The 11,203-nt window shown below is 36.2% G+C and overlaps 1 protein-coding gene across 2 annotated transcripts; it reads left to right on the top strand.

Annotated features, from left to right (window-relative positions):
- The first annotated feature begins 2 nt into the window (after positions 1-2).
- LOC124160333 (guided entry of tail-anchored proteins factor 1-like) lies at positions 3-10,895 on the top strand. 2 transcript variants are annotated; one of them, XM_046536172.1, is made up of 6 exons: positions 3-251; positions 368-533; positions 608-675; positions 3,373-3,563; positions 6,861-6,975; positions 10,685-10,895. In XM_046536172.1, the coding sequence occupies exons 1-5, from the start codon at positions 183-185 to the stop codon at positions 6,961-6,963; spliced, it is 597 nt and encodes a 198-aa protein (XP_046392128.1). In that variant the 5' UTR covers positions 3-182; the 3' UTR covers positions 6,964-6,975; positions 10,685-10,895. The 2 variants fall into 2 exon arrangements, with proteins under 2 accessions (XP_046392128.1, XP_046392127.1); XM_046536171.1 differs by lacking the exon at positions 10,685-10,895 and adding an exon at positions 7,910-8,974.
- Positions 10,896-11,203: the final 308 nt, after the last annotated feature.

Genomic DNA, 11,203 nt, shown 5'->3' with positions numbered 1-11,203 from the left:
GTTTTAAAAATATATTTTGATAAGTTTTCAACGTTTTCAACATTTCATGAAGTTTCTTCCCTTTAATTAATTATCATGTTCAGAGAAGTAACGCTTCGAATTATTCCTAAGAAATTTAATATCTGAAATCCTGCAGAACGTGAGGAAGCCGCGTGGTAGACGTCCTTGCAGACAATTCAAATATGGAATTATTATTGTTTTCATTGTTTTGTAGTATAGTCAGTGCATTTGTGCCACTTATCGTCAGATTTGTAAGTTTAAAAACTGTTATTACTTTCCTGTGCTGGTTGTTATGAGAATCCGCTCAGTTCGTCGTTCCGTTAATGTGTTGTTTTACTCATTCACTTCTCTCATTACTACATTACAGACGATTAATTATGTTCATCGGGTCTCCGCGCATGAAGTTCTGTTGCAAAATGAAGCATTTTCAATAAAAAAGGAAATGGACGGAATTTCAATCGTAGATGAGTTCGCGAAGCATGCAAAACTTCAAAGGAAATTGATAAAAATCAAAGATGAATTGAAGAAATTAGGTAGCATTGTTGGCTTTTTAAGGTAATATTTACTCAATAATAATGAGTGCTCATTTCTTTTATTGATATTTCAGCGTCCGCCAGGCTTTCAACATCGATGAAGCAAAAGTTCCTCTTCACATACGTGATGCATGGTGTAATGGTAAGGAGTTGGTAATTTATGGGGTACCTTTTAAAGCAGAATAAATGTTATGAATTCACAAGTTTTCAAGCGGTTATGGCTTGAGTTAAATCATTAATTAAATAGTCTTTTCCCTGGAAAGTATCTGTCGTGCTACAGATATTGTAGTACCCATCCACTCATACATCTGTAAATGCTATATCACTTACCATCAATCATATAATTGTTGAATTTGCTTCCCCTATTTTAGTATACATATATTCGTCGACTGTTGTCAACTCTCACCTCCGGATTATGCTTGCCATTTTTATTCCTACCCTTTGTAATTTTAATGTATTATTTTTGTTTCTTATATGCAGTCCTTTCTATAAATTTACTTTTTTGGCATCGTCGTGTTAATAATGAAGGTGATGTCTATTATCATCCTTGAATTACTTCCCACTAAAGATATCACAATTTCTGTGAACTAGAATTGTACCCCATCAATATTCTTTCCATTGCTTTAATGTTAGCTCAGCTCATAGTGTGTGACGAGCAATGTTGTCTTAACGTTGGTTTGTCTTTCATTGGTTGTTTTTATTATGCGAGGGGGATACTTTGTTTTTATGCCAATTCACTAAATATCTTGATACTCCTACTTACTGGAAGGCTATGTGTGTATCTCGATACCTCCACTGCACAAATGCTCAACAATCGCCCACCAAATCGAATCCACTCATCTAATACCTCTAGTAGAACTAGAACGGATTTGATTCGGTCGGTTATTGTTGAGCGTTTGTGCCGGGGAGGTATCGATCTTGCTCAATGTGCATTGTTAGTTTACTAATTGCTGGGACCCTCAGGGACGAGTGACAGATTGTTGAAGACCATGATGCACTGTTATACATAGTTATGACAAGTACTAATTCAGCAAACTTAAAAAAATTGATTTTATCAGATGCATTTGATTTTCAATAATTTTCTCCTGCATAAGAATTACTAACTTCTATTTAAGCATCATGGTATTTTAAACAGATTTCTAGCATTAATAACAACAAAGTTAGTGACCACAAGGTACTAAGACTATAAGTCCACAAGTCTGTTATTTTTAACGCTAAAATTTCGTTTAAAAATTGCTTTCGTGCAGAAAAATGAAGATTTGATTTCAAAGTATGAAAAATCTATAGTATGCAACAAAATATGTCATTGCAAAAACCATTGAAAATGCATTTGTTCTTCGCCAAACGGATACCTCCGGTGAGGATGATCATTAATGAGTGGGAGGGTTGGGCTTAATTTCCAAGGAGTGGCCCTAAGGTCTCTCTAAGCTGGGTCTCAGACTGGGCCTGAATGCACCCGACAATTGCTACCTCAGCGGTCACTTTCCTTCCCTCGCTTGGGCTAGAGCTGACGTCTGGTTATTTGCGTTGAATAGTCCACGACAACTATACCCGACATTAGTTCTTCTGCGCATGAAAATGCCCATCAGCTCCACCTTCGTTCAGTGGGGAAGGGTTAATGAGCACTAGGGTCGGCCCTAGCAGGTGCAGGGCTAGGGGCGAACCTTCAGTGCGGGGCCCTTCACTTAAAATATTAAACTCTATACCCCATCTACAAATACGCCTTCAACTACCTAGCCACGCCCGCTCTCACTCATGTCAAGTCCTCTCACTCGTTATCACTCACACGACGCAGTACTGTACTGACAAACACAATTGCACAATAAAAATTACTGCATTATTATTCCTTTTTCATAATATTATTTTTTGTCTAGCACGGACTTAACAATACAGTAATAGTTGAAATTGCGGTTTCAAAACTATCGTATATTTTAATTTTTTTTCACGACGCGGGGCCCGGGGCGGTCGCCCTGCCCTAAGGCCGGCCCTGATGAGCACTTTGTTATCCCTGATCTTATCGAGAGATAAATTGTACTTCCAGATCTGTTTAATTGGAGAGAGAGAGAGAATAGAGGTATAAAAAATTCTATGTCTTCCAATAAAAGAAGATTAATAATACAGAGCTGCTAGTTCGAAAATAAAAAAAACTCAGAAAGGAGAAACCCTATTCTCCAACATTCTTAACCCCTTAAACCTTCATCTACTGGAACCCAAGAAATCGGCAGGGAGACCATTCTTACCAGAAAGGGTCCTGTTAGTAAATGTTAATTATAATTATGAAAATAAATTTATTGTTCAGCTGGTCTGGTGACATAAAACTTATCAAATGCTGGTGGAAACACACAATCAGGGGAGGATTTCAGCTCTAGCTCCTTAGCACACCAGAACATATCGTCAGTGTGGTGCAGCAAATATCATTTCTACTGATGATTTGGAACTTTTTTTCTACAGATTGGTTTAAACTTATGTAAAAATATTTCCAAATATTCAAGCTATATCTGCTCTACTTCCAAAGTACCTAATGCCATTTCATACCGCATAAAGATATTTCACTTTATTTTTGTTGCCATTATTTTTTTTTGCTTGGATTCATGGAGTGATTTGTCCAAATATTCATCAAGAGTTACTTAAATTGATGGGGAATTTTGAACTTTTTCTTGATAGCCAAAATGGGGTTCTTTGGTTGTCTTTCCTTCTTTAATATTTGTCGGACTGATGAAGATTCATATTATTACTTAGTGTACACCTGAGTAGCTTTGAAGTTGACTTCTGAAGTAATCCCATCAGGGATTATAATTTAGAGCTTTATCCAACTAGGTTAAATGGTTTTGTTTTGCAGGGTTTACTTTTGGTGTGCATTGCCTGGTTGTATAGAAGTGTTCCAGTGATAGTTTTTCCCCCTGAAAAACTTTGGCCCCTGACTGATGTTATAAGCTGGCCTACTGGAGTGCCTGGTGGAGTCAGCATTGCTGTGTGGATATTTGTGACAAATAGAGTTTCCAGAGCACTTGCTGCCTATGTAACTAAGAGGTGAATTGTAAAATTTAAAAATTTTTCTTGCACAAGAAATATTATCCTATTTTAGGAAATTCGATCTCATTAGACTGTTATCCAGTCTGAGGCTTATATTTCTCTGTCAAGTTATAAAATCTATGAATGACATATTGTTCTCTCAGCTGAGCTGGATGAGATGCATAACACAGGATAAGGGGATCCATCTAGCCCAGATTTGAACTTATCCTTGGAGAAATCAGATATTGTGGGGATAAACTTATCCTCCACGTTTATTATCCCTTTTTTCCACATAGCATATTCTAAATTCTATGTAGTAATAGTTGAAGTGATAATCCGACCCAAGCATCATTGTTGTGTCCATGGGTCCAATGTGGGCTATGCCGGTACGCACAAGTATATTAAGATTTTTGGCGAATAAAGCAAAACATCCCGGATTGTCATGGATATTAATGGAGGAATCATCGACAGTGATGTGATTTTTAACGAATGCGAGGTATTAGTCATTGCAAATCTCAAGTTCTAGGGTACCTAGCGATAATGGATTTCGAATTTGTGTTTTTAAATACCATAAGTAAGGTACTTCACCAGTCTCTGCTATAATGTGATAAGGCTAGAATGGAAGACTAATTGTGAAGACTAATGCGGTGTTGACTTTCGATGGTGAAAGATTCAGTACATCATATATCATCATTTGTATTATTATATTGCAGTACCCCAAATAGCATCAAATATCGCAGATGCATCTCACGAGATATGATCTTATAGGCATTCAGACCTCTCTGAGTGGTCATACATGCCTCGTGATATGTCTCTGGCATATTTGATGCTATATGGGATACTGAAATATAATAAAATGCTATGACAAAATATAATGCATTGAATCTTTCCTCATCAAAAGCCAATTTATGTTCATCATCATCATCACTGGTCAACAATCCTAGGATTGGTTTGCCGCAGCTCTCCACTCAGTTCTCCTATCAGCTAATCTTTTCACACCTACGTATTTCTTTTCTTTCACATCCACCTTTACTTGTTCCATATATTTTGTTCGAGGTCTTCCTTTTCCATTCTTGCCTTCCACTTGTCCCTTGACAATTGTCTTCATCAGGCCATCATGTCTCAAGATGTGGCCTATAAGATTGTTCCGTCTTCTTGTTAAGGTTTTCATGAGGTTTCTCTTCTTTCCTACTCTTCTTAGGACTTTCTCATTTCTAACTCGGTCAATCCATTTGATCTTCATCATACTTCTGTAGAACCACATTTCCTCTAGGCCTCTATCCTTGCTTTCTCCGCTGCGGTCATTGTCCATGCCTCACTTCCTTATAGGAGCATACTCCAAATGTAGGTTCTTATAAATTGTTTCTTTACTTCCATATTTAAGTTTCCCGCTGTAAGCAGGTCTCTCTTTTGGTGGAATGCTCTCTTTGCCTGGGCTATTCTGCTGATAATTTCTTTCTTACTTCTCCCGTCACTAGTTATCTTGCTTCCCAGTTAACCGAATTCATCCACCTCTATCAGTTTTTGCTTCCCTATTTTAATGTTAGTCTTGACTTCTTCTCTTCTGCTGCATGCTAAAATCTTGGTTTTCTTCGTGCTCATTTTCAGTTGATATTTACCCATTATGCTACCCATATTAACCAGAATATTTTTCAAATCCGTCTCTGTTTCTGCTATAATGGCTATGTCATCGGCAAATCTTAACATGCTAATTTTTTCTCCATGGATATTCACTCCCAATGCCTTTTCTTTGATTTCATCAATGACTTTCTCAATGTAAAAATTGAAAATTACAAGCAGTGTGCTCCAATCCACGTTGTCAAATGCCTTCTCTGAGTCTACGAACGCTACGAACGTTGGCTTGTTCTTTTCCATTCTCTTCTCTATGAGCAGTCTCAGGGCCCATATTGTTTCCCTTGTGCCTTTGTTTTTTCTGAATCCAAATTGGTCCACATCCAAGTACTCTTCTGCTCTTCGTTCTATTCTTCTATAGATGATCCTTGTCAGCATCTTCGACGCATGTGTAGTTAGGCTTATGGTCCTAAAATCTTCGCAGTTCTCCATTCTTTTCTTCTTAGGAAGAGGGACTATAATGTTCCTCTCAAAGTCCTTTGGTATCTCACCTATCGAATACATTTCACTAATGATTTTGTATAGCTGGTTCAACGTCTTCTCTCCTGAATTTTTAATTAGTTCTGCAGGAATGTCATCAATGCCAGATGCTTTATTTATCCTAAGGTCTCTTACAGCCGCATCAATTTATTTTATTACATTATTTTCACAAAGTTCTCATGAATCTTGCGTGGTGCCACAGCAATCGTACGCAAAACAGCCGGCAACTACTGGTAATTACGGTGTAAGGATAGGTGTATCTCCAAAAATGAGGACATTCATCTCCAATTTATCCCCAAATACGGCGTGGATTCTTCATACTTTATCTCTGCATCCAGATAGGTTTCGTCACAGCTTATATGTATAATATCCTTGTATTTAGGGATAAGGCAAAATCTGTGCTAGCTGGGGAGGAAGAGAGAGGAAGCCAATGCCAATTTCAGCAATACAGTACTGTGACACTACCTCCCTCAAACACTTGAAATCATATTTGGTAAGTTCCGTTCGGGAAATGCTGCGTTGGTATGTAACATTTTTTGCTCAAAGTTTCACTCATCCCACTTGGAGCGTTATCAAGAAAATGAGAGAGAAACGATCTCGTCCAGATCTTATATAGGATTGGTTATCCCGTTGTTAGCCCAATTTGAATTTCCCATGGAAGGTGATAGCCATTGGGCAATAGATTGCGCCAGGAACCCGTTCCATATCTGGCTGAGGTTATATCCATCCTCCCAATTGAAATTATTTGGCCTTTTGCTATTTCAGTGGCTTCGCACATAAGGCGTGGATGGTAATCTTCCATCTTTGCCAACACCTGTGTATGGTTAAACATGTTAGAATGTTTCAATCTCATTCTCTTGAATACGCTCCCAGTAGGAGGAGAGGAATGTTGAGGGAAAAAGTTGTCCAACGCAGCATTCCTGAAAGGAACTTAACAGATAGATATAAGAAGCTGCAAAAATCTTCAGAGGAAACTTGAAATCATAGTGAAAATAGATATTGAATGTAGAAGATTAACTTATCCCCAAAATATCCTAGGGTATAGCCAAATTTGTGCCAGCCTAGAGGGTAATTTCATACAAATGATGTACAATTTTAATAGTGTGCTGTGATCTTTATATACCCTCAAGTTATGTATTTTATTGGGTTTATAATATTAATTTCTTACTCTTTATCTTTCAATCAATTCTTGATATTTTGCAGGTTTTTCACTGATGCTCGAAAAGGAACATCATTGATGCCAGGATTGGGAAACTTAGGGAAACTTTCAGCCATCATTCAGAACGCTGCAAATGAAGTTCACTGACTTTTTTTAATGGTAAGTCATTCACCTTAACTGTGATGCATATAACTATAACTACAATACACAACTCAGGCTTCACTTCATTGTAGTTTCTTAGGTTTACAGTTTCTCAAATTTTTTCTATCTGTCAGTATCGTCATGTGCAATCTCTACCAATGGTTTCCCCCGATGGCTAAACACATTGTGTGAATAAATATTTAATTGAAAAGTACGCACACTTACTCTGTACCTCACTACAAGGATTTTTGCTGTGGAGAAGTAGAGCAGCATTTATTCTGCTATGAGTCTAGAATCGTTTAATGTGTTCAGTCAGCATACTTTTTGGTGTAATACTAATATGTACAATGTACATATACCATTTTTTAGCCATGAATGATTCCCCTTTATCTCCTCCCATTGATGGAAGTATTTTTGTAAATATTGCATATGCTGATACTTGGAGCAGGACGCTGATATAGTTTGTCCACTCTGGAAAAAACTACTTTAAGTATCCACACCTTAATAAGTTTCTGTGCTTTTTTTAATTAGCATGGCGAAAAATTATTATTTGGCTCAGGTTTTTCTGGGGTAATTAAGAACTAGATGGAACACTTCTGTATAGATTTTTCTCACCTTGGTGTGATCCTCACCCAGTGATTCCAATATATTGACTGTAAACAGCTCAGTTGGCAGCTTTTCGAAATAGGGCTCACCATTGACTTTTTTGGTGCATTTCCATGATGATTATTTTTTTCCATTTCACGTAACCCTATCCTATGTTTCTGCAGTATCATTCAAATAAATTTTGTATATTGATTGAAATTGAGTTAAATACATTTTTAAATGTGAATGATAATGTGAAATTGTTTAATATATTTGACAGAAAAATATTTGAACTGCCATAAAATATCCAATATTGCTCAAATATATTTTTTTGTCATAGCTATATGGAGAATTTTTTTTATTATAGGGTATTTCAGGGTACTGAAGCATCCCAGGGATACGATTCCTCACATTATTTGTGGAATATTATAGATTTGAAATTTTTGAACTGTGTTCTAGTTGTAAGTCCTGACCCACTCTTCATTCCAGTTTTATTTTGAGACTCATTTTCATTTTTTTACTGGTGGTTCTTTTTACTCTCCTGGTACACAAAATTCTCTTCAGAGTGAGTGAATTTTCATCTTTGAGTGCAGTGTTGTGCTGAATATCATTAGTGGTACTGTGAATTATTTACCTGCATATATGCATATTTTGGTGATGTGCTGATATAATGTATGGAAACATCCCAATTTGTAATTGTGGAGGTGAAACTTGACTGTGTGTCCAGTGCCTAAATTTGTGATCTCTTCTTCGGATATCTCCCATAATATTTCTGGTATGACTCCCATGTGTATCTACAGGTAGGGGACCTGTGGCTCTAATTTTGACTTCTTCAGACCACAGAGAGTGTAGTCTTGAATTAGGACTGAAAAAATGAGAATCTTTTTGTTTGGATCGGGAACTATCTCTGAACTGTGAGTCATGTGAAAAGTTGTTTGAATGCCAGAAAGAGTATTCATGATAGGTGAGTGTAACTCCACTGAATATCTAAGAATTGGAATTGTCTGAATGTCTTTTTACTTGCTCAGCTGTGCATACATACATACTTTGGTTTAACAGTGGTGATAATTTTTAATAATACAGTCAGCTCTTAGTTATTCAGTTTACAATTTATGCGGTCTCTTTTCTCCTCTCTGCACACCCATTTTCAAAGAATATTCTGAAGGCAACAATGATCAAACTTTAACAAAGTTCAATGCATCTAAATACAGGAGTGGATCCAGGCTTTCTTTCTGGGGGGTCACAAGGGTACCTCTTAATACAAAATGAACGCAAAGGTAATGGGACTGTATAAAAAATCTTACATATTTTTTAAGAGACTGGGGAGGGGGGCACGTGCCCCCTCCAGATCCGCCTATGTCTAAATATGTATGTAAATGTTACATCCTAAATATTTTCCACATTGCTTAGTAAAATGTCCATATTCCTACCACATTCATCATATTCTCAATTATCCTTTTTTTCAATTATTCAGATAATTGGTGTGAGAAGGCATTGCCTTGAAATGACCTCGGGAAACTTTGATAGGTGGCCAAGTACTCAACCCTCTAGGTTCATTACCTACACAAGGCATTTTCAAGTGGTTCCCTTTTGCCAAACATTCAGCTTCAATACCTTCAAAAGTTACTTCGGACATAAATTAATCTGATTTCTATGTGATTAAACTCATTTCTATCTGTGATATCTCTCCTGGGTTAACTTTCAGTGAAACATCTGTATTGCTCATTATTTTATGTCGTCCCCAATTTCACTCAAATTGTTACATATTAGGTCCCTGTCAACGACTCATATGAGCAATGTTTCTACGGTCCTCTATATCCTCAAAATTACTTTTTTAGGCATACCCTTACGTGTAAAGTATAAGTTTCAGTCTATCATGAAATTTATAACAGAGAAAACTACTACAGTGAAACCTCGATTTTACATTCCCCCATTATACATTTTCCCCGATTTTGCACAGTTTTTATCAGGTCCCAAACAATACCGCCTTTAGGAAATGATACTCTATTTTACAATATCCTCAATTTTGCACTTTTTGCAAGTGGTCCATTCAAAAGTGTAAAATAGAGGTTTCACTGTATTACTTCCTGATGCCCTTTTCATATGCAGAAGATATCATGTTCCTAAATAGTCAATTATCAACGATGTGATCTCAAACTTATTTTGTATCTATATTTTATGTTTGAATTTATGATTATCATGATGATAGGTCATTAGTCCTTACCGATTTGTTTAACCACTCAGTAAGCATTCAAAAGTTCCTGCCACACTCCAGTGCATGATATTTTCTATTGTCCAAGATTTATGTGGTTCACTGCATTTTAAATAATCAGTCCTTAACAAACTCTGACCAATGAAAAAACCTGCCATGCAGCTGTAGCTCAGGAAAAATATGTTTCCACTGCATAAGCTATTGAAATGGACATAATTTTTTATGTTATGTAATGAAATTGTTGGATGCATTGATGGTCTCTGGATGAGCATTCCTTAACTCTAGTTTCTCTCTTATTTTAATGCTCTTTGCTTCAGTGGGTATGTAGATGGATCATTTTTTCAGGGGAAAACGTTTTTAGGGGAGCACATTCCTAAATTTCTTTTACTGATTTCATTCAGTGCTTGATGTTATCATATGAAGCACCTTTCTATTTTCAATAAATCATAAGTCTTTTTAGTCAATAATAACCATTTTTTTAATAAAAAGCATTCCTCTGGTTTTTAAAAGGTGTGATATGTTATTCAATAGTTGACACACGTGTAAAACTGATTCCACTTTGCATTGCAACTGCATTGGAAAAACGTTTATACATCTGTTATCTACAAAATACTCATAATCTTGGAAATGAAAATTTAAAGTTTTACCTGTTTTAGTGCAGAGAAGTTTGTCAATTGAAATGAGTCACTATATTTTGACCCATTTGTGTGTGTGAGGATATGTTTATTGGAGTAATTAGTGCTATTGGTATTTTGTCTTGACAGAAGGATTGTATTGGGATTTTTATCCTTTTTTATTTCTTGGAAATTTCCTCTTTAGTGCCACATATATGAAGAGCTATGTTCTGTACTTATTTTCTTTCTCTGTGTACTTATTAAGGTTTGGTATAAATCAAAAATTTTATGATAATTGTGTGATTTTTCTCATCAGGTTGAAAACATTGAAAACATGATTTGCGATTTCTAAAATATTTTAGTGACAAGATTTTTTGCAATACTTTGTGGTTTAAAAAGGTAAGTATTGACTGGCTTGTTTATTGTTAATCATTTGTCATCTGCATTGTTCCCTAAGAATGTGAGTATCCATTTTGGACTGTGAGTTGTATTTTGGTTACTGAATTAAATGTAAAGGAGTCTTTTAAGTTGTTCCATTTCATTGCTAAATGTTTCCCTATCCTTAAAACGTGATTCTGTCAGGTTGGTCCTTTGTGTGTTAAATAATTTGAGTGTAAGGGGATTGTGTGAAAATTGTCTAGCTCTTTAAACACTGAAAGCCATTGATTCCATTACACACTCTCTCCTCCCCTGCTAAATAATACTTATAACCACTGCTGGATCATTTTTCATCCACTTGATTTCTCTTACTTTTCCCTTTTAATTTGGCTTGCATCTAAATGGCAAAGTTTTCTCAAATTCATCATTGAGATCATCTACCCAACATTTTCAAGTA

The sequence above is a fragment of the Ischnura elegans genome, chromosome 6 (assembly GCF_921293095.1).
Source record: "Ischnura elegans chromosome 6, ioIscEleg1.1, whole genome shotgun sequence".
NCBI classification, from domain to species: Eukaryota; Metazoa; Arthropoda; class Insecta; order Odonata; family Coenagrionidae; genus Ischnura; species Ischnura elegans.
Note: the sequence above shows the minus strand (reverse complement) of the source record. Positions and strands in the feature narration are given on the sequence as shown.